Here is a 24,636-nt window from a genome sequence, read left to right as displayed (position 1 = left end):
GAAAAAGGGACATTTTTGATGTTCATCCAATTCTTCTATTCTTTGTCCCCTAATCTTTCAACTTGCCGTCTTACATTTCCTACATTTGCTTTAAAAGGCCCATAGAGCAGGAAAAAACATTCCATTTTGTAATTTAACACCTATAGATCAGTTTAAAGATTCCAGCAGAAGAAATAAACTTGCTGAAGCTATAATCAAAATCAGATTGTATTTCCATACTCAAATAGTCAGTATTTTGGAAAACCATCTGCAGCAAAAATAAAATCCGTACAGAACAAACCCTCAACTTAAAGGACAAAAAAAAATAGAGGAAAGCAATGGCTTTGAAGTGCAATTTAAAGTCAATACAGCTATAAAGAGACTACTGTTGTGAAGCCACTTTTCCAGCAGAAGAGTCACAGAATCACAGAATCATCTAGGTTGGAAGAGACCTCCAAGATCACCGAGTCCAACTTCTGACCTAACGCTAACAAATCTTCCACTAAACCATATCCCTAAGCTCAACATCTAAACATCTTTTGAAGACCTCCAGGGATGGTGACTCAACCACTTCCCTGGGCAGCCCATTCCAGTGCCTAACAACCCTTTCAGTAAAGAAGTTCTTCCTAATATCCAACCTAAACCTCTGCTGGCACAACTTTAGCCCATTCCCCCTCGTCCTGTCACCAGGCACGTGGGAGAACAGACCAACTGCCACCTCGCTACAGCCTCGCTGCAGCCACCCCTGCTCCCTGTCCCTGCAGCTCCTGTTCCTGCCCCCCACTGCACTGCGTGAGCCAAAGCAGGGCCCAAGAAGCCCAGAGTCAGAGTGATGGCACAAGTTGCAGAAGCTGAGAAACAGTGATTCGGGCTCTGAGAGGAGAATTTCAGCTCAGTAATGAGAAGAGCACACGCTGCTAGCTCAAGTGAGAGGTGCCAAACTCACACCATTTGAGTACAGTTCCAATACACGTCTCTAATCCACTCTGTATTGAAACAGAAGTAGAGAAAAGGGGGCTCTAAGTCATCAGCTCCAGTCTCTTCCTGTCACACTCATTCAAATCATAATCTCTGTAGGCAGCTCACATGCTGGGACCCCGTAACAGCAAGGAGCACAGTGCTGTAACAAGCTACTGCTTCAAAACTTCAGCTGGGCTTATAGGACTGGGCACTAACATTTCCTGCAGCACAACAGATGCTTGATTGCACTCATGGAAACGGTGTCAGTACAATCAAGTGCTACATAATTCACCTGACTTTTCAAACATTGAAATGAACTTTGTCCTTGGTGTCCAAGAGGCACAAAACCGGCATTGATCACTGTGTGCACTCCAGCTCATCAGATGGATGACTGCTCTAGTGGGGGCTTGTTCTTGGAAAATTCTGCCTCACAGGCAATACATACACACAGGCAACATATACAATTTAAAGAACAGGAACTAAGCTTCAAATAACCAGCTGGATTGTCACAAATCAAGATAACTCTTAATATGAAAACAATTTTAAAAATAATTGTTCTGTGTTTGTATGATCACGAGAATGCCAGATGCATTTAGGAGTTCACACCCCTTGTGCCATCTGAGTTACACAGTCCTGTTCTGCTGGAGTTATGGGAAACCATGAGACATGAATTGGAAGGGTCCACAAAAATTTATTATTTCACAGGCTTCAAAACAGTAGGACAAAGAACACCTCAATGCTCTACAGTAGCTCCACTCTAAAAAGCAAAACAGTAACGTTCTTGACTTCACCTGTGGTACAACAAACTCCTAGATTCCAGATAAAGTTGGATTTGTTAAATAAAACTAAAAGCAAACAACTGAAATTGTAGAAATAGACAACATTCTAGATCAGAATTATCCACTCAATCTGTGTTTGCTAGGCTACAGTTTATTATTGTTTTATTTATTATTATTACTTTAAATACTTAAGGAACTACAGCATAGCCAACTTACAAAATGCATTTGGGTAAGTATTGCTAAATTTGAAGAGAACATTATTGCTGCTCTTACCTGAAGAACATAATCCAGAGCTATGTGCCGAAAACATTTCCGTGTTGCAGTCAAAATATTGGTGGCTTCCTCTACTTCATGTTGTTTATTTCTTTGAACTTGAGCATTTTTTACCAGAGCATTCTCTTTTTCTTCACTAACTTTTTCAAACTGTTTCTTTGCATCTTTGAATTTCTTAATATCTCTAAAGGAAATGAAAGATAGATGGCAAATAAATTCCAAAGGACAAAGTAATTGTTTAAAAGAAACACTAAACAGACCATGTTGTGACTGTTAGAGCTGATTTTTTTGTTTTCATGTTCTTTAACAAATGCTCATAACAAACAGAAATCATACAAAGTACGATGGCAGCCTTCCTGTCCTCCTCTTCTGGGGAACGGAAAAAGTGAAATTTAAATGCATGTCATGCTCCCTGGGAAAAGCTTTAGTAATAACTTTTCTTCTAAGGCTGGACAACAGCACATAATTTAAGATTAGTAATTGAAACTGTTTCGATTTCAACATTTCTGCAGCTGGATTTAAAGGCTCTGACTTTGAGTGATTTTTGCCAACTTTAATATGCATTTCTCAACCTACGGCCGATGGCTTTCAGAAAAAGCGTTTCACCAAGTCTCTGAAGTCAGATGCTTTTAAACTCAATTTTATATACGATTTTCCCAATTACAAGTGCAAGTTAACTTACTCTTTAACAAAAGTCTGAAGCTGTGCTTTAATTGATCTTTGGGTTTGGTCAAACAGGATCTGAAAGAAAAGTATTAACATGTAGTTCAGAAATTTTGGCACACTCATAAGTTTTCATTTTAGATACGCAGACAGTACTTAAGAATCCTTTCTATAGCCCTTTCTAAGCCATAGCTTTCCTCACTTTATTGAGAGCTCTCAACCTAACAATAGCTTTTTAAATTTATTCTGTGTGTCAAACTGAATACTTTTTCACATTATATGTCATGTCTAGGGTTAAAAACAACTTGCTTTGAAAACCTTTGCAGAACTTCATTGTGTAGCAAAAAAGAAAAATGGAAATAGTAGCGTAGCAATAAAACAGGGCTGATAGTATTGCGCCAGCTCACACAGGTGTTTATACAGGAAGGCATGAAGTTGAAAATTGAGTTACCCATGGCACAAATTACCTTGATGTTACATCAAAAAATAATTAAATCCTAAATTCTCAGAGGCACCTCAATTTTAAGAGATGGGGCACCACTCCTCCAACACTACAGTAAGTGAAGTGAAAAAATCTTTCACGATACCTTTGGAAAAAGATGGGTTTGAGTTAAGTGTGCCAAAACTGGCATTGCTGCATGCCCATTTGCAGCAACACACTGTTGGCACAGTGCAGAGATGTTGATGCACAGTGCAAAATCAAAGTAGTAGAGTGAAACCACATTCACCAAAGCAACGGCAAAAAATCTAGCAAGATATCTCAGAGCAGAGCGTACTTCACCTTCTGTGAAGTCACCTGTTCTGTTGGCACCTGGACTCAAGTTCAAGTGCAGCACCAATGGCACGGCAAACTACTTGCACAGCTTCACTAATGCAACTCAACTTTGACCCACATTGTAATTCAAATCCAGTTCTTGTTTTTTAAAGATGACTGGCAGTCTTATTCATGAGCTATGCTGAACTGCATGCTCGATGGTGAGATCTGGACAGATCTTAAGGTTAAACCCTAGATCAGGAAATTGATTTAAATACTTAAGTGTCAGGAAGATTTGTTTTTTTCTTCATAGGTCAAAACCAAAGCAATCTGAGGCACAGTTTTTGCACAAATACATACGGTTATCATGGAGAAGTAGAAAAGAACTATTATTAAACCAATCAATCTCTAACACCAAAACCTAAAACCCTTCAAAACCGAAGATGATACTAAAATTGTAAAAATACACAAATAATTAATAACATCTTCAGATAATAAATTTGTAAATGAAAAACACCCACAGCTGAACTGTTAAGAAGCACAGTTGCTCCTTTTTTGAAGTGTTCTAAGCCATGCTTCTTAGCAACTTCCCTAAGATTTGGGGGGGCTGAGGGAACAGGAAGGGAATAAATCACCTTATTCAAATTGTAAAGTTTGATAAATTTTTTAAGTTTCCAAGGCCAAAGCACGCCTGCATGTTCGACAAATTATTTTCTCTTGCATCCCCAGAGATCCTGGTAAACAAATGAAAATGCACATTCCTTCAGCTTTATATCTCTCTTTCACATTTCAGGACAGAATGGAACAGATCAATGGCTACAGGACAAATCCTTTTCCTATTAATCATTGTGCTGACCTGAAATGATGCCCTCATTTCCCACTCTTCTATACCTCCCATGCTGCATTATAGAAATTAAAAAAAAAAAGATCATGAGAAAAAAAATGAAGAGGTAAAAGAATACAAGGAAGCAGCAGCTGTTCCAACTGAACGATGTCTTCCAAAAGATAGAGATTTAAGCATTAAATAATAACATTGACAGATAAGTCAAGAACTCAAAGTTTTAGGTCCAATAGTGTTTTCTTGAAACATGTTCTCAGTCTTTGTCACCCTACTCACAAAATCTGCGAGAAAAAAACAACAACAACAACAACAACAACATGTAACACCAAGAACTGACAGCAAAACCCTTGCCAGGCTTTTTTTTTTCTTTCTAGAAAAAGTTGAAGGAAAGAAAATACAACTGAGTTTAAGTCATCCACTAACAGCGGTACCATACCCTCTATCCAGTCTCCATTCTTGAAAGCTTGAGACCAAACAGAATAAAACACTAAACAAGCTGCTCCAACCTCAGAGGCGACCTTGCTTGAGGCCGGCAGTTGGACCAGACATCTCCTGAGGCCCCTTCCAACCTGAACTATCCTATATCTAACAGTAATACAAGGAGCATTCTGAAGATCCTGGTTGTACTTGGACTTTGTGGAGAAAAAAAAAATCAGATAAAAAACAGATAACTAGAATAGATGAAGTACTTCTTGACAAGCTGGAAGTCATACTGGGACTACTCCCACTGCTGACATTTAAGCTTGCCAGTGCCTGAGGAGTGCACCAATCAAGATCAATACAGAAAGAATATAACCAGATGGCAACTCCACTGATTACTGGACTCCCAGAAGCATGAGCCTTACAATTCTACTTACAGTAACAGGGGGGAGGGCACATTAGGCAGAAAAATACATACACAATTTTCCCAAATGAACAGAACAAACTTCCCAGCCCATGATCCGACTACCTTTACACCTTCCAGCACATTACCTTTCACATGCTACAAAACAAGTCTGAGAAAGCTGCTATGTGCCACCGGCTGCAAAAGCCACCTGTCCCCCCACCACATCAGTGCAGATGTCACATCAGTCTGGTCCTTAGCCTTTTCCATAGCTAAGCCACATACAAGAAAAGAGACAGTAATCCACATCCCACTGGGACCATCTCCTCCCCCTTCCCTCCTTTTCCTGCAGGGTGCCTGCTTCTCCTCCTTTCTTCCTCTAGCTTTCCCCCACTCATGGGGGCTCTCCTGTCAACGTGGTCAGCAGCTGAACTGACACTGAGCTATTAAGTCCTGCTGAACTAAGTAGATTCACAAAAAGCTAAGCTGGGCCACAGCGTAAATCTGACAAAGCCCAACTTCAGAATCCTATACCGTGCCTCACTCCTTATGCTCATGCCTGTTGACAGGAGCCACTGTTCTACTCAAAATGCTTGAGCACAGCAAGAAAGCAGAGGGAAGGAGCAGGACAGAACACAAGAAGAACGCTACTTTGCAAAGTTTTCTTTTAATATGGCTCGTTCTTTGCTATCTGCACTCAAACTGCCCCAGAGGAAGAGCTGGGATACACAAAATCTTTGCCAAAGCCACAATCATGCAGAACAAGAATAACAGTAAGAACGTAGGACCTAGGTAAGGTGTGTCAGAAGGAGCATACATACAGCAAAGACATGGTTAAGAGGGTAACCAGCGGCAAGAAGTACCATGAAGAGTAAGTGACAGCCAACTGGACTCACCTGCTCTGAAACTGCTGACACACAAGTGACCCCATTACTGCTGCTTTGAACCTTTGCACTCACTCTTCTCCATAGTATCACTGTCCACTCACTTCCCTCTCCACTATTTTCATTATATTTCATTAAGAGGTGTAGATATCCAATTCAACAATATTAATCCACTTCCCTTCGTTTTCCTTCCTTCTAAGCATGCAGTTTAGAAAATGCTGTCCAAACAATTTTGTTAGCATCAATCTAAACCATAAGGCTGTGCTTCCCCCCTCCCCCCCCCCCCCATAATTTTTTAAGCTTTTAGGGGGGGAGAATTTAAAAAAAAAAAAAAAAAAAAAAAAAAACACCAAAAACCACACTCCCAAATTTTTAAGTGCCCTGCACATCTTCAGCACTTTGGAGATGACTGAGTTGCTCTCCAGCAATTTTCTGGAAAAGGAAAGAAAAGCAGAAGGCGCCAAGGGGAGAAGAAAACAGAAGAAACAGAAGAAAGAACGCACGCCTTTGGCTTTCATAATGCAAAACTGAACTCTTGTCAGAGAAGGAAAAAAAAAAAATCAGTTTTCAATCCAGGCAAAACTGAGGTTTCTGATGAAGTCTGATACACAACAAGTCACTATTAGGCTTTAATCCAGTGTTTTCTTCTTTCTTTACACTTTAACTTGCTCATATATCCCAAATAGAAAACTACACAAAGTCAGAGATGCTTTGTTTTGTGCATTACAGAGAATGAAAAAAGGTAGAAAACACAGAAAAGGTAATTCCAGTGAAGAAATAAGCAAAGAGATTGTCACTTCTGCCCATCAGTTTGATTAAAATGAACCAAGAACTGTCTGTCCTACAGCAAGCACAGCAATGGACTTTTGCAAAGCTTACAAATTTCAAACAAAAAAAAAAGATAAAAATTTGCAGAGATTTTAATATTTATAAATATTTTGCATGCATTTCAAATAAAACACAAGTAGCAAATGAGAAATATTTAATAACTCTTGAACAGTGACTTTTCAAATACTATCAACAAGAAAAACTTATTATCCTATTATTAAATAGGACTAGACTTAATAGATCAGGGTCATGTTCCATCTAAACTACTTACATTGTGATAATTGATCATTTCCTGTAATGTATCAGAGAACTTTGTCAAGCTAGTCTGTAAATAAGTAAAAAAAAACAAGTTGTTAAAGTTGAGTCCTACTAAATACACAGCACAAAAACAATGTTTACAGTGATCGGTAAGAAACTTAAGAATCAATTTTCCTTATCATGATTATTCCAACTAAAACCATTATGCTAAGAGAACATGGGAATATCATCAAGTAAATCTATTACCAACAACAAAAAATGTTACTGCTACCTACCTATAATAGAAAGGGGAACAAACTGAAGGAAAGCAGGAAAATACAAATTAAGTTGACTAAAGCTATGGGAAGGCTGCATGTTTTAAAACATAAATTTACAATATTTAATATTAATGTACTATATATTTATTAATATTTAACACTAACTCCCCAAACCCGGTTAATACGTCATAATCATCAGAACACTCATTTATTGTAGGAACTGCTGCTTCACAGCTAGTATGTTTAGCAACATCAACATGAACCTGTAGAAATAATGTCCCAATTAAAACCAATTACAAAATAATGATCCCTAATATATTTGGCTAACTGCTTATCTGACAGTAAGTGTAAGAAAACCTAGTTGGAATCAAATAATTTAGTATCTGATTATAAGTAAAACCAGGCTGAGTTTTAGGAATTTTGTCATCACTTGGTCATCGAGTTACGACCAAGTACACTTCCAGACAACAACAGTCTCAGTCACACAAGGGCTATAGTGAAGTTCACAGGCATTACGTATTCAACCAGTGTGAAGACACATACATGTGACTGATGTTCTGTTACCTAACATGCATTAAACATGCATGATATACAGAGATCTGCACATAATTACACCTATATATTACACAACTTCATTTCAAACTAACACAGGAAATATTAAGTGTTCCAAATTAGCTTAATGAGATGTCAATATGAGGTTACAACTTCAAAGCTGACTCTACATTTAAAAATCTAAATTTCTGTGTATTAGAGAGAGCTGGATCCAGAACCCAAGCGATCAACTCAAGCAATTTAGTTGCAGAGAAATGGCTTTATTTAGCAAAGCAGACCTGTGCACCACTGCAAACTGTCTTTCTCTACTCTTCCCAAAATGGCTATTCCTATCCAAAGAGATTTTCTCGGGTTTGGAAAACTCTCATCATCTCAGGTTAAAACCAAAATGAAACACAGACACATGCAGGGCACCAGTCAAAAAAGCTCACTCTTAAGGCATATTCCAAATAAAAACGAGCAACAAGACAAGTAATAGTCAACTGCTTCTCTTGCCAAATGTTTTATTTTACCCTTTTAAAGTCATGCTTTTCTACTTCCACTTTAACCTCAAGAACTTACCTCAACCAACGCATCTTTACAGGAATATTGTGCAAGGTCTCGAATTCCATTCATGAACTGCTTGTTGGCTGTGCAGAATGCTTTCCCAGTATCAATCATTGCAATGCAAAGCTTTACCAGCTAAAAAGAAAAAAGTGACATGGTAAAAGGTTTGGGTTTATGTTTTTCTTTGATTTTTAAATACCAATGTAATTTTCTTCACTTTTGGTTTACGGCTTAGTGTCCTTTCTTCCAGAGGGGAGGGAAAAACAGATAGTATAGCCCAGAAATCACAACTGTAGGACAACACAGCTGAGTATAATAGTATAATATGACTAACCAAACTAAAGAAGTTGCCATCCAAGCCTAGACAAATCATTACCCTTGGGCCATGGTTATTTCAGCTCACAAGCAAGAAGCCTGGCTTTAGATTAAAGTATTATATTAGATCACTTACTTCATAGTACAATTACACTGCTTAAATACTTAGCTTGTGTACCAGCTCAGGAGTACAGAAGAGCAAAGGGGTTTGAGGTGTTTTTACTTTGAGGAGTACTAGCACACTGTCTCAGAGTAAAGATTAAATGGATTTTACATGATAAAATGGCATTTTGGCACTGGCCTTCTGCAAGAAGTTCAGCAGTGAGGGTCAAGGCCCTTTAAGGAATTTGAGAATTCTTCCCCTTATGCCCCCAAATGACCCTTTTAGCCCAGTGGGAAACAGAGTTCGAAGACAGATGTTCATATCCTTTAAATGCTTACATATTCAGCCTCACAAAACAGATTAATCACTCCTACAGTAACAACGTATCTTAGCCATCAGCATCACCAACATTCACATTCAGGCCTTTGAATAAAATTTTTAGAAAGAGAAAATGGTTACACTACTTATTACAAAAAATAAGGAAAATGTCTTTCCACTTGAAATTACACTTGACACTGACTTTGCCTCTGTGCAGCCAACCTCACAGCTGCCAAAGCAAAGGTCCACATTCAAAACACAGCGAAGGAGGTCAACAAGTGACTTCTGTCTGCCACATCATAACACAAGCAGCAAATAATTTTAGGTATTTAACACAAAATACAGAGACAGGAAAGGAGAGTTTCTGGAGACGTAAAACAAACAAGTCACACACAAAACACTGAGTATAAAACCCTCCAAATACTACTGGTTAGAGAAAGTGACAAATGAATTGCAATGCCCTGAAAAGATGCTACACATAACATCTATTTTATATAGATGCACAAAGCATGACAAAAACCAGGATAAAAATTTATAGTAGTCAAGTCCTCCAGACTGAAGGATGTTTATATGTTTACATACATACACCCCCATCACACTGTAACTGTGCCTACAGACTACCAGAGACAAAGCATTGACTTGGGTTTCTACAACAAAGACTATCCAGATGTGGCCACGGCCACGCTAGCTCACGCTGCGGTCTCTGGGTTGACCAGGTCCATCCCCTCTCCAACAGCCACCTCCCAGGTGTGAACTTGAGTTACACCAACCCAAACACATACCTTGTTAGATTTTTTCCAAAGCAGACTTTGTTGATTTAAAAAGCTTACCTTGTCAAGTTTCAGTTCCAGTTCTGTCACATCTCCTTCTACTTCTTCTAGAGCTGCCCTGCATGGATAAAAATGTTTCCCTGTAAAACTTCATACAAGAATACTCTGGGACTCAGAGGAAGGGGCAGGGACACATTCATTTAACTCATTTATTGCCATTGCAGCTTCACCTAAATTGCAGCTATTTAAATCAGCACAGATTTAAAATCAGCACACAATTAAAGTAACTACAAAAACTGCAGAAAAATTGACAGTAAAAAAAAAAAAAAAAAGAGGGGGTAAAAACAGATAAACCAGACGGCTTAGTAATAAGGATTTGAGATAAAATAGTATTATGCCTTTATGACTGCCACATTTAAATGTTTCCTCTATCACTGTACAGACAGTAACTTATTTGTCTGGAGGCAATAACCAAAGCAAGAAATTAAGAGTGAGTAAAACTAATTTTTTTTTGCTGACACTCCTGGCTCAGAGAGTCAGCCCACTCCTTGCTCTTTCTGCTAAACTATGGTTATTGAATAAACTGTCTCACAGTAAAACTATCAAAAAATACAGCATTTGCCATGAGTCAAGTGACTTGCAATAAAGCTCAAGATACACCCTTAGTTAAATCATTTGCCTCTAGTCTAGACTGGTTCCATCTTTTGGGTCAGTCAAATTTCACATGCCAGTAAAAGTTGCCTTCATAAAACATTCTTTAGAATAACTCTTTTGGCTAGAGGGCTGGTGTTTCCTTTGATGCCCCCTTCCCTGCTTATTGCTACCTGGAAGAAATAAAAAATAAATCAGGACACTGAGAAAGGAAGGTACTTTGTTCAGAGAGTTCATGAACGTAAGTTTCATCAGGCAATGAAACCTTGAGAATTTGAATGTACCCATTTCTAGCAACAAATGCTACACTACAAAAACCTATACACTGAGGCTGTGATTTCCCGTTACAAAAAGGTAGGCAGAAGAGCTGTATTCCTGTCCCTTGCTCCCATCATGGGGCGCCTCATTCTTTCAACTCCTCCAGCCTAACTGCTCACGGAGCCACACTATTCACCAACAGCTGTCTGCCTCAGGGGAAATAAGAATTAATATGAAGTTTTCTGCAATGCTTTTGGAAAAATCAGATCAAATATTTCACGTTTCGGTCCCAGCAAAAAAACCACACCACCCTCTTCCTGGAAAAAGCGAGACCAATGGGGAACTACAATTTGGAGCAGGAATTTCTTGAGCCAGCTTTACCACTGAGGAGAGAGTACACAGAACCACAGCTTTACTGTCTCTTGCTAATTCCATTCTAGTTCACATGAGTTCAAGCCAAGAATGAAAAAAAAATAAGAAACCTTGGATCAGGCCCCAAACGCAGCAAAAGCAGTTTTTACAAGAACAGCTCTGACAAACACTGCCAGTTGCCTGCAGTGCTGAAACACAAGGCATGACATTCCCAGCTTTTTGTACGTTTCACCAATACATAGTTACATTCCAGTCCTGTATCTAAAGGCATTCCCACAGCTACATCCTGGGTTTTATATCTAAGCACATTCCCATACAGCTACATTTTGGCTTCTGCCTGTTCTCTGACTTCACACCACAGGATTTCAGGCAAAGTCAATTTCTCTTACTTTCTTCTTTTTCTTCCATAAATGATTAACTTTCATTGAAGTCTATAGATTTAAATCTTGTTTCTGAAAGAACCGGGGGGTGCAAAGGAAGGAAAGGATAAACATCTCAATATTTAGACTGCTATATTGTATTAGTTTGCTTATAATCACAGTGCAAACAATTTTGTTTGTTTCTTTGGCATTAAAAGAAAAGCATGATTAAGTAGTTTGTTTACTGAATTTCAGGAAGATCAGATAAGAGATTTTTTTGTGTGTATTTAACTAGCAAAGAGTCCTAGCTCTACAGAACTTAATGAGCTAAAAAGGTTGCGAGAGATTTAAGATTAAGAGGGGAGATAAAGGCAGCTGGAGCGGGCAGCGTGAAGGCAACACATCTGCTCAATAATCACGGTTGTACTCACCAGGGGGCGGAAACTGTAAGGGAGAATAAGCTAAACTGAAATAAAAGCCACGACAGGACCTCAGAAGACTGAAAAAGAGAGGGCAGGTCAAAAAAGAAACATGAAGCAAAACAGAGACAGACAGGACGGGCAAAGGGAGCACGCAGCCCCTCCGCTCGGCTGGCCGCAGGCCCACAGGCCCAGCTGCCACCACCAGGCCCCACACTGCATACCACCAAACCCATCCCAGTCCCTATTTCTCTGCACCAAAACAGCAGCTTGGACTGCTTCTGTCACATCTGAATAGGTGGAAAAGTTCCCTTCACACACACAGTATCTAACCAACGCTAGCTTGTGAGCGTACGGGCGATGGGTCAGGTGCCCTCTGGCCATCAGCGAGCGGACACACAAACCTGATAGCCTATTAACATGACAGCACCCATCTACGCAGAGAAATTACTTGATACTGGGTTAGGGAACACATTAAGAACAGCTGACCTGAGCTGTGCTATGTTCATGTTGTTATTATTTTCTTAATACTTCATGAAGCCACAGGATACAGAGGTACATTTTTCTAGAACATCTGTCTCAGGAACTAAAGTTCATGGAAAATTGTCACGATTGAGTAAAACCCATGCCCGCGGCCAAGACAAAATCTCCAGCTCTAAACACAGGAAGTGGTCATAAAACAGCACTGAGGACTGAGTGCCAAATGTGACATGTCCCAGGAACGTTGCTCCTTTGCGGAGCGGGAGCTGGGACTGGGGTTTGCGTCAGGGTAACCTCAGCCAAAGGGCTCTGGCATCAGGAGTAAGGATTCAACCCTTCCAATCTGCCTCAGTACATGAATCAAAGTCAAACATCTGTGCCTTCCCGAGATGTTCAAACAGTGCATAACAAAGCACGAAGCCAGAACAGCTGCCGAGGGGTGGAGGACAACTTCTGTAAGCGAGCCTTCTCTCATTTTCTCCATGCTCCGCAATGAGGACTCTCAGGAACGTGTTTCTCCCAGCCGCTGACATCCTCTCCTCCATTCTCCCCCTCCCAAAACACAGCCAGACAGATGCTATGCAAACATCTTGGTCAAGATTCGACCACTACACAGTGCTGACCACGAGGCCAAGCAGCCTGTGGTCACAGACAAGTGCCTGCTTGGCCTGCATTACCCCATTTAGGCCTACAGTGTAGGAGGGGACAGTGGCCAATGCTTTTAAGATGGCTGTTCTTCAAACTTGGCCTCCAGCCTCGTGTCTTCCACTCACTCATCTCATCCACCTGTTCTATCTCGCTTTTTTATACTGCATTCCTGGGAGCAAGGAGGCTGGAATCAGTACTCGCCACAAATTAGATGCTGAACAAAGGCAACGAATTGGAGAAGTCAAAGGTGCAGTGGACGACGAATTACTTGTTCTAGAATTAATATACCCCAGTATCAAGTTAATAAAGAGAATAACCTATTAGTATTTTCCCATAGTTTTTGTTTTGCTTCCATTTTCATTAAGGAAACCTGAAAGCCTAAATCTTGAGATTCACACCCTCAGTGCGCTTTCAGAAGAGCAGAAACTATTACACAAAATCAAGTGCTATTCAGACTGGGTTCTGAAAACCTTCATGCATTTGGGTCTGTAAAGTGAGAACAGCAGATTCTCACCTTTACAATTTCGACAACATTACTGATAAAATGTTGTCTTCAAACCTTGGAAAGACACAGATCTCCTACCGGCACATTTGCTCTATGGAATTTCCCCTTAATGCCTGATAGCATTGCAGATGACATACCCTTTCGACTAACATTCACCACAGTTTAGTAGTATAAAATAGACATGTAATACTAGCCACAAGTTATCAATACCTAAATCAAAGTATTTGAGAACACTTTCAAGGATTACTCCACTTAAAATAAATAAATAAATAAATAAATTATTATTTACTGGGGTATAGTTGCCTGAGACCAGCTGTATGTCAGAAGAGTAAATAAAGCAGCTTTAGCATGTCCCACTGCCAAAGCAGAACAATACAGCCTTGGACAGACAAAGAACATTGAACACGAACTAACAAGTAAATGGACCTGTGATTAACTCCCTTTTGTCCTCTTCAAATGCATTTCACTTTAAACGTTAAGGACATTAGGAAAATTGAGAAACAGTTGCAAAAATGTATACAGATATACAGCTCACCAACAGAAAGGGCCCAAGCTGGACAAAGCTGGTTCATAACTGGATAAGTAAAAGCAACCCGTCATGTTAGCTTTTAAATATAAACCCAATACAGACATTATTGGAGATTAGCTGCAAGCTATCTGTGTATCCCACTGTTCTGGACAGAACAGTGTAAAAATCAAACTATCAGAATTCCCAAGCCCTCATGTTACAGCTTTATATCCTACCAGACTTGGGTTTAACCTGTACTGCCAGCTCTGCAGTGTCCACCAAGATTCAGATGAAAAGGTCATGGAGATGACGACTCCCAGTCCCGCTTACCAGAACTAAATCAGCAGTGGAGGTGTTTATGAACCACTCCTAGTGGTGACTGCATTCTGTATTCTTAATGACTGAAGGAAATTGGAGTAAGTCACTGTTTTACAATAACAGATACTTCAAAGCAAGAGAATTCCAAAACACCCTACAGACAAGTTGAAAAGTTCCCTCTTCAAAACAAACAAACAAAGAGGGCCAACACACATCTCAGTTACAAGGGTCTGTAACACACAGCTATGGCAAAAGACACCTAGAAGGGAGATACTGGACGCAGCTGTTCCACCCACCACAAGCTGTAATTGCTCTATAACCAGTAGGCCTGGTGCTCTCCACTTTGATGAGAACGGACGATGGAAGTAACCCAGGCTTTCTGGGCAACTCATTCCCATGCTTAACCTCCAGTGCACATCACCTGCACTGCTACAACTGTAATTTCTTTCCAATGTGCACCTAAAAATAAAACCCCACACCTAGATCTATCACCTAAGCCCCATAACCTCCCGCTGGGTAACTGAGGACAACGATGAGCTCCTCCAGGAGCCTTCTCAGCCTGCAGAAGAACACAGCTCTCATCCCCTCCTTTCACACCACGCAATCCAGTACAGCTGCCGTAGGCTGCGCGTTTCATTTTTGCAATATCCTTCCTGTACTGTCAGGGCCCAAAATTGGTCACAGTACTCCTGACTTAGTCTCGTGACTACCAAGTAGAGGAGCAATTCTCTCTTCTCTCGACTTGCCAGCACAGCCCAGTGCTCCGCAGGTTTTCACCACCACAAAGGCTCACTGCCGACAGACGGTCTGTTTCTGTTCACCAGGATGCTGAGGTGCTCGCCTGCCAGTACGGCTCTGTGTGGCTGGTCCTCCGCTCAGTCTTTGCATGTCTTGATTGAAATTCATGAGGTTTCAACCAGTTCTGTCTTCTACCTTGTCCCTCTGAATGGCAGACATACCCTCCAGCCTGGCAACTGCCCCCTCCACCCACTGCGTATTTAATTTGATTTCTTTCATCTATAATTAGATATAAAAAGGATATCCTAAGTTATTTTAACCAGCATGCTCACAAGGAATACATTTGGTACATGTAAAATAGTATCAGAAAGCCACTGATTAAAAAAGAAACGTGATGCATAGAGAGTCAGAAGTCACACACTGACCAGCAGGGCCCAATAATTGTGGATAACAGCAAGGATACACAAGTACAAGAAGCGTTTCATGACTTACACCGTGTCTCATAACCATTAATATGCTCTGAATCAAGAATGCTGTTGCAGCCTGTCACAGAGCCCATTGAAGCGCTGGTTTGGCACCACAGGGATTTTTCCCTGCTGGCACAGAGCCCCTCCACGCTGAGGAACAGATGATGAATGCTCCAAGACATGCCGAGATGAACTTCCTCAGTCATACGGATACACTTTACATTATTAATTCTTCGGTCATTACCACAAAGCATTTTATCAATAGCTCAGAAAAGCTTCACAACCTGAACAGGCTTGGAACAGAAGTATGACATCCACTCCACCCTCACTCTGAAATCCTATGAATTTTCTGAGCTTGGTGGATTGAAATATAGAAATTGATTTCCTATCATTCCTTTGGATTCAAGGAGGGTACCCAAAGGATTCTGAAGATTATTTTTTTTTGGAAAAGACAAATCAATAAACCAAATTCTCAGGTTCATAGCAAGCAACAGATATATTTTGAGTCTCCCCAGCCAAAAAAAAAAAGAAAAAAAAAAAAAAGAACTAAGTCCTCGGTATTAGAACTATTCTTCTATTCCTTCCAGCTCAGACTTGTCTTGTTAAAACAAAAGAGAGAAATGAGAAAAGGGTATTTATCCTTTGAATTCATTTAATCATTAAACTGAAAGTCTGCTTGTAGGTACCGGTCTTTAACATCATCTTCATCTAGAAAGCTTAGTTGATCCTCAGTAATTCACGTGGTCTTCCATTCAACAAGCAACGAAAGCAGACAAATCCCTTTACAATGCATGCTTCTCTTGATTTATTCTTTACTGCAAGATTACACATGGCTCAAGAGATAACCAACATGATGAAGTCAACTCCAAAAAGGAAAGTTCTGTTGCACCCCGTACACGGCTGAAAGTCAAACTGATTACCACTGAACTCCCAGCAGTGCAGCAGCATTTACCTTATCAAACAGCCTTAAGGACGTCTGTACTACCTGCTGGCCCCAAGTTCAAGCTTTTCCCTCTCCACATACTTGCACAGTAAATTGCCGGAAGTTTCCAACAGTTTTCCCAGTAGCTATGCCTAAAGTTTTTCTCCCAAACTCAAGCAAGCCTGCTTGTAAGCCTAAGTAGGAAATCACAAATGTTTTTGTTCCACAAAGATCCTAATATTTGGTATTTCCTTAATCTTTCAACTTAAATTCTTTACTCACTATGGACAGCTGCTAACAAGACGGGGACACCGTGTCAGCAGCAACCACGCAAGCTTCACAGACAGAGAGCTGATAAGAGCGCAACACATCACAGTACCTGTCCTGAATGACTCTGGCCAGTAATTCTAACATCAAGGAGTCAAAAGCCTTCTAGGGGGCCTTACTATCAGTTAAGGAAGCAGGACCGGAGCATCAAGAAGCTAAAGCAACAATAAAAATGTGGCAGAAACTGAGGGTGCTGTGTTCAGCTTCTTGTTGCTGAAGGCTGGCAAACATCACAGGGCTGCTCTCAGCTTTCACATCTCAGCATACGGCCCAGAGCTCACACGGAAGCAGCAGAAGGAACAAGGGACTTCAACATCTGAAAACTCAAATATGTAGTAAGGTAAGGAAGAGGAACCATACACATAACCATCAAGCAACCCACTGCGAAGGACGGGACATCTCATGATCTAAACACTATGCCCTGACTGCTGGCAATTCTACTCACAATCTGGAGTTCCAAGTCAGATGCTAGAAGAAAAGCTGACACAACTCCTTAAAACTACAAGTAATAACAATCAAAGGGATAACCCAAAAATGAATCCCTCCTGGAAGATATCCCCTATGTCCCCCATGCAGAGCTAATGTAACAGTAGGATAACAGTGCTTGAAAAAGAGGAGTAAATATCACCAGATCCCCTCGGTGTTTCTCAGTATCAGTATGCGCAGAATTGCTAACAGCAAGATTTAAACATCTGTACACAACTTCTATAAAGCAGAAGCAACTGGAGATCAGAGGACTCCATAGTTAAACAAAAACCATTATTTACAGAGATATCCTATAATCTCCCTATGAATCTTGTCTTATCTTGAATTTCAGAAGAATAAGGCAATTTCTGTCCCTTTCTGTTTGCAGTTGCCTTAGTTGCTAGCTTATACCTGTTACAGACAGAAAAGTACCGGCATGCTCAAACCCCCCTAAGAGGCCAATGCCTCTACAAGAGCTTACAGTGCATTAGAAGAGGTAAGGAGCATTGCCTCTTCTGATTTCTACTTATACCAGGTGGATCTTCTTTACTGAAACCAGAGGAAAGTTGCAGCTTCATGAAGACAGTTGCCAGGAAGTATTAACTTTTTGTCCACTTCCATGATATGTATTTTTGCAATGTTTCCACAACATCACAACACCCAATTTAACAGGTAGATGGGAGGCTGCAGCTAGGTTGCGATACACAAGTTCTGAACTAAGAGCTTTCGTTTAGCTGTTATGTGCACACATGCCTACATCTCACACAGCTACATTAGCTGTATTTTACAGCCAAGTTTTAGTTCTGTTGTTACTTTGCAGCAAGTGGGAACTATCTTTGTTTGCCCTTTCCACCTCTGCATTTGCACTGAAGAAGGCAAATGAACCCAATCTCAGATCACAGAGCATAAGCCTTAGGAGTAGAATACAGATAAATAACACATTGGTGTTTTCCTCAAATTTACTGTTTTCACATGTGGAAAAGCCAGTCTCATTTCCTTTCCATCCCCCTCAAGTGATAATGGGCAATCGATTCAAAAAGTAACTGTGGAAAATTATAAAAACAGAAACTGCAAAACGCATAAGGCATACCCCCAGCCCCAGGGAAGGTTTGAAAATACTCTGGGTACATTTAGTTACCTTTTCTCCCACAACTTTCAGCCGTCAGGAGATGTTAGAGACACTGGGCTTTCATTCACCTACCAAAGCTAACTGCAGGCACGCTGCTTCTCAGCCCAACAGCAGCTTACACAGCCTTCATTAACTACACATTAGAGGCTTCAGCTGTAATTTGCACCCTCAGTGGCACCACAGAGATTTGTCAGCCACCTTAAGAAGTTTCTGTCCCAGTAACAACCCCAACCACCAAGGCCAGCACTTCTGTTCTCTTCTTGCAGTGTGCCTTGTGCCTTGCCTGATCAAATAAGGGTATCTACACCTGGGTTACTCACCTCAATCTCCTGCAAACAACAGCACAGACCACACCAGTCCCAGGGCGCAGCTCGCCTTATCCTGCCATGGGGGGCTAAATCAAGCCAAGGGCCGCTCAGGATACAGCTATTGCTCTTCATGGAGAACCGCAGGAGCATAGGAATATGGGCTCCCGTAGAAACAGCAATGACTACCCAGCAGATGAGATGAAATCTACTTTTCCTCTTTGAGGAAATTAAAAAGGGGCCTATTTCAGTAATTACTGAATTCTCTGTAAAGATAGGATCTCAAACGTACACGGATGCTACCAATTTAGGAACGACGCGATCCTGCTGGCCTTCCCTGGTGAGCTCAGCAAGTCTTTAACACCTTCAACATTCCCCCTGGGAGCTCCAGTGACTCTTCTTGTGCTAGTCCCAGCACAGACCACAAGGCCCAGCACGGCTCCACCAACAATTCCCTATTTTTTCTTCTTCCCCCACCCCGTTAGTTAGGCAGTCGTAAACTTAAAGCATATCATATTACCAACAAACCCAACAATACTGCAATACTCAACACATGCCTCGCCTTAAAGCTCACCAGAAGACTCCAGCACAAGGCAGCCTGCCTGCTGCCAGCCCATACTCTTCACAAAAACCCAGAGCAGACACACGCCCTAGCACACAGTCCTCAGCCTCCCACTGCCGCTCACTGAAGAGGACCCTGGTGACGGGGGAGCCCAGGGGGATGAGGCCGGGCAGAGGGAGCCCAGCAGGCAGCCCTGCTGCAGCCAGGAGTGGGGCACGACAGCCCCAGCACCTGACCGGGGGGAAGCCATCGGGCAGAAACCCAAACCCCAGCTCCCTGCTCACATTCCCTACCTCCCCTGTCAGACAGGAGGGATAACACACTGCCAGGAGACAGCCCAGAAATCGGGTAGAAACAAAACCCCCTTTCTGCCATCCCAAGTGAGACAATGGACTCCAACCTCAGCCCACAAAGCACCTTTCCAAACAGTGCGGCACCAGAATCCTCCCCATGATCTACAGTGCTACACAAGTCTTTTTAAAATAGATACAACATCACTAGCAATTGAAAATTAGGATACTTAAAAAGCACAGAAACGCTTAGTGTGTTTGATACCCATGTGTTCCCACTTAAATCAACATCTGGCACTCGGAGAGATGGAAATCTGGACTCCTCTTGAACAGAGCCTTTTTTAATTTTGACAGATGGAATACATTTCGCTGCATATGGCTTCTCCGGTTTCTCTTTGTATTACATCCAGCTTAAAACACAAATAAATTTTGGAGGTTTAGAAACTTCAAAATCACATCATGCAAACCGATCACTAGCTCTGCTTTGTGTTTATGCATACCAAATTGTTGGTGGAGGATCTCTTTTAGCGACTTACCGACTGCACATTGTACGTTCATGGAAAAGTCAAGTGCTCTGCTCATATGCTCTAAGGACTGCTAGACTATACATCCTGTGCAAAACCACGTACAACTATTTAAAACCATCATTACTATTGACAACAACAGGAATGACAACAACTCTGAAGATTATTCAGCTGCACCATGCTTGTAAACTGTAGCATCCAGACATTCGAACCTCATGCAGGAAGCCTGGCTCACAGAAAAACTCATGCCACGTTAGCAGGTTAGCCCACCACCTATCTGACAGGCATTTTCTCTGTTCAAAGCCTCTCATAGAACACTCTGAGACTGTTTTGCAGCAATTCTTATTTTGTCTTGACAATTTGGAAACGCACACAGGACATCGTCCCATAGAAGAGAACTTTTGCCCATGTAGAAGAGTAATCTGCAGTGCATCAGAAGAAAACAACTGATCTGGGTCTGAGGTCTGGCTATTTACAATATTCAGAGAAACTACTCCACTGAATGTGCAGGGACTCCTCCTGAAGAGATCCTAAGGCAAGGCAACGTTTTAATCTGCTTTGCTGTACTGCTTACAGTTGTGCAGTTTACGACAGTGACAGTATGTACTATTTGTCGCGTTCCTGATCTCACCTTTTAGTCACACAGAAGAGCAGCAACAACAACAAAGGATTGATACTGTCACAGATAGGTATGGAAAAGTCCTAGAGATATTACAAGTGTCACAGACCACATGCTAACCTTTATTTCCTCAAAAAGCTCTCCCACTGCAGACAGCTATGTTTGCTGTTACTTGCTTCACCACCAAAACAAAAGCCACCCATATTACCTGAAGTCCTGGGGACCTCTACCTCTGCAGCAAACAGCACGCTATTTGCTCAGAGATCACTTAGGCATTTACAAAAGTTTCAACTTCCGTACGTGCTTTTAAATTGAATTACAAACACACAAGCTAAAACCATTTTTTTTTAAAAAAAAGTTAGAGTTTATTCTACTTCCTGCCCATGCAAATGTAAGGCAATATAAGCTATTATATTAAGTAACCACTTTTTTTATTTTTGCACTTCCTCGTGACGCTTCTGCAATTGCATCCCCCCGAGACGCTGAACTAATTGATGTAACCAGCAAGGTCTGCAGCAGGACCCAAGCCAAGGGGTTACTCTTGGCTCTGTAACTTCAGCAGTTTTTCTGTAGGCAGTGAAAGCTGGATATTTTCGTCTCCCTTTTCACCCAAAGCAGGTTATCAGGATACGGTTTGCTTTTAAGACTTCAGAATGATTCACCGGAGGAAAAAGTTACTGATAACTTCAGTCTTACTGTTCTCTGCACGTAGTACGGACAGGAGAAATACTGACTATAATACACTTGAGTATGAGGATTGTTAAGAAGCTAAGTGTGATCAACTAAAATCTATCAATCCCAGGACACTGCTAACAGCTCAGCTGGCATGTTGGCTATTCAGTGGCCAACATTTTAACAGAATCATAGGAAAGAACAAAGCTATCCAAAGCTCACCCAGCCCAAGACAGACAGGATTCTAGTTCCATTTTCTAGTTGCCACCTTCCTAATGAAGGTTATATTTAACCCTGCTCCCCAGAGATTTTAACACTGATATTCCCCTCCAGTCCTCCTCGAAAAATATCAAGCTATCATTTCCATAACTTCAGTTCTTAATTAAATTACATGAGATGTGTTTGGGCAATGCAAATGAGACACTCTGGGTAAAGAATCTACCCTCTCCTATATTAAAACCTGAATGACTGTAAGAGCTCTGATAATTACAGTTACGTTACTCACACATAGATAAGCATTCCCTCTAATTTGGCAAGTACTCATTAAAGGCCAGTTGCATAGGCCTAATTAACGTCAGTTCTTCGGCAGTTGACCCTGCTGCGCCACCAGCCCAGCACCAGCGCTGCACCTCGAGCATTGCTACCACTTCTCCTGCGAGCTCCCTTCTTGGCTCTTTTTTTTTTCCCTTTTCAAAAAAAACATTCCCAGATAAAAAACTTAGACCCAAACTAAGGAAGTGAACATTTCAAGTTCTTATCGGCAATTTGGGCTCCAGTTAAATAAAAACACATGGGAAAACCTTAACATTAATTACAATGCAAGGGAAAAAAAAAAAAAAGAATTGGAATTACCACTAGAAAACTAACATTTGTAATACAAAACAACCACTTTTTTTTTAAAAAAAAAAAAAAAAAAAAAAAAGCACACTTTAAGTGTACTAACCTAATCAAGACAATCTGATTTCGACACATTTTTCCCTAGTCTCTATTAGGAAGGATTGCAACAACTTCTTATGACATCTTTTAAAACCTCTGCAAATTTACTGAGAGATTTGGATGAAATGCATTTGAGAAGTATGTTTGATGAAAACTCTCTACTCCAGCAGGACTGCCCTAGAAGAAATGCTCTAACACCAGATCCTATCCTCCAATAAGTCTTTCTTTAGATAAGTTATTTACTTTATATATGTTTGAAAGATGCAGTCAGACTTGAGAAATAAATACACTGTTGACTAGAGGCTGAGTAGAAGAGCACATCTGCTGTCATCTCCAGAAAAGCGAAGAATCAGAAATGTGGAAGCACTGCTTAAGTGCCTCCAACCAACTCCTAGCGGCAGGGACCAAGATGCACACGTGTAACTCACCAGTGTCCTGCAAGCCACCAGCCTTCAGCTCGGATACGGGCTGTTCTGCAGCCAGACACTGCAAATGATAACCTTAACACAACAGCAGACGTGTAAAATAGGTAACTGCAAACTTACAAAGTTGGGCAGCCTTCTATGTTCACGTACTGTACCTTACTTGCTTCTTCAGCGCTATTTTCTGCGCTGCCTTGCCAAGTAAGTTACAAACTCACTTTCCACTCCTGAACTCCAAGGGCAGAAAGCCCAGACCTAAGGTATCCCTCCTGGACGAGCTACGTGAGTCTGAGGAAGAAGGAGCCAACCTCCTCAGCCACGCACCTCCTAACGCCTTGGCCATGACCGAACTGACCCTTGCGAGCAGCCTCAGTGAGTTCACTGTAACGTCACCGTGCCGCCAATGCCACGAAGCCATGGGCCAAGAGTGTCACATCACGGCCAGAGCACAGTGGCACCGTTTGTGAGGTCCAAGAGCATTGCCCACATTCCCGTGTCTGCGTTGTCCTCCAAAAGTACCAAGCAGACCGATGCTGCCAGGTTAGGCACGTGTGCTGGGCTCTCTGACAGCTCAGCGAGAGCCATTCCAGACAGGGTAAAGCAGCCACGTCCCTGCCTTACCTGACTGAACTCTGCCTGTTAGCTGCGGAAGACATGCCTATCGGCTGAACTTGGGTTTCACAGCACTGAACTAGAGAGAAAATCAGAAATGTACAAAACCCAAAGCGGCATCAGTGACCCACCCAGACCCCCGTTCTCGGTAAGCCTTCTGACATAGGACACGCAGCAAACCAGGCCCTCAATGAAGGCGTTCAGTGATTAGCGCACAATTCAATGCTACCGAATTTAGAGATGAGTTCTTTCAAGCTATTGTCTTTTGATCAGTATGAATCCATACCAAAAAGAGCTTATATCAGTTCTTCCATCAGATCAACACAACTACAAAGAACTAGATATTAGATTACTTCCATTAGATCAACACAGTTACCTAAAAACAACAGTTCAAGGAACAGATTTGCATAAAAATAAGCCTCAGTAGGGATTTTAAGAGAGCTTATTCCAACATGGCACACTTACCGACATAAGACATACCAAAAACAGATTCAAGTTAATCATGTCCTTCACGCTAGAGAAGGAAAGAGATGTTCTAATCCACATGTCCTATTCTTCCTGTTCTACGTGCACGCAAAGGGATTCAATCCTTCTGAAAAGCAAATAAATTGCAACAAACGCTGACAGAAGGTAAAAGCCAGCCTTTATTTATTTTAACAGTGGGAGCAGGCAGCTCTCTCCAGCACTTCCCCACCCCACGCTCTGCTCACAGTGAGGCCCGTCCCAGCAGGACCCCCTGGCCCGGGCAGCCCCGAGGTTGCGGAGCATGCTGACGCTCCTGCCATGAGGTCTGCATCCCATTTCCCCTTTCTGTTTCTGCAGAATATTTAAATGCTCACAGATTTGCTACAGCTGACGTGAAGGACTGCTTATTGCTTTTGTAGATGCATACTTAAATATAACAGTGGGTGCAAGCCAGTAAATCCTTCACCCACCTGACCACCTCGCAGACTGCACCCTGCCCCAGAGTTGAACCACCTGAGGTCCGTAATTGTTCCTAAAAGCTTGAGCTGGGTTTGGAAAAATCCCCATTTAATAGACTGTCCATAAAGTTCTTCTCCAAAATGAAAGACCAGCAAACAAGCATTACAACAGCCACAACTTGCTCTAACACCCCAGCCCAAGCCAGACAAAACAAAGGCAAAAGCACTCGTGTATCAGGGAACAGCAGCGACAAGGCAGCCGCCCTCGTGCTGCAGGCCCCCCGCGCCACGCAGTGCTGCAG

At 41.6% G+C, this 24,636-nt stretch overlaps 1 protein-coding gene across 6 annotated transcripts in view; it reads right to left on the bottom strand.

Annotated features, from left to right (window-relative positions):
• ACAP2 (ArfGAP with coiled-coil, ankyrin repeat and PH domains 2) overlaps positions 1 to 24,636 on the bottom strand; it is a 65,681-nt gene that overhangs the window by 38,418 nt on the left and 2,627 nt on the right. For all 6 annotated transcript variants that reach the window (XM_035334318.1, XM_035334320.1, XM_035334319.1 and 3 more), the window contains exons 2-6: positions 9,964 to 10,021; positions 8,413 to 8,532; positions 7,056 to 7,109; positions 2,674 to 2,732; positions 1,992 to 2,175 (exon numbers count right to left, since the gene is read on the bottom strand). In XM_035334318.1, the coding sequence (XP_035190209.1) occupies positions 1,992 to 2,175; positions 2,674 to 2,732; positions 7,056 to 7,109; positions 8,413 to 8,532; positions 9,964 to 10,021 (475 nt within the window). The remainder of the gene's footprint in view (positions 1 to 1,991; positions 2,176 to 2,673; positions 2,733 to 7,055; positions 7,110 to 8,412; positions 8,533 to 9,963; positions 10,022 to 24,636) is intronic.

Source organism: Oxyura jamaicensis, chromosome 9 (assembly GCF_011077185.1).
Source record: "Oxyura jamaicensis isolate SHBP4307 breed ruddy duck chromosome 9, BPBGC_Ojam_1.0, whole genome shotgun sequence".
NCBI classification, from domain to species: domain Eukaryota; kingdom Metazoa; phylum Chordata; class Aves; order Anseriformes; family Anatidae; genus Oxyura; species Oxyura jamaicensis.
This window is presented reverse-complemented; position numbering and strand designations above follow the sequence as displayed.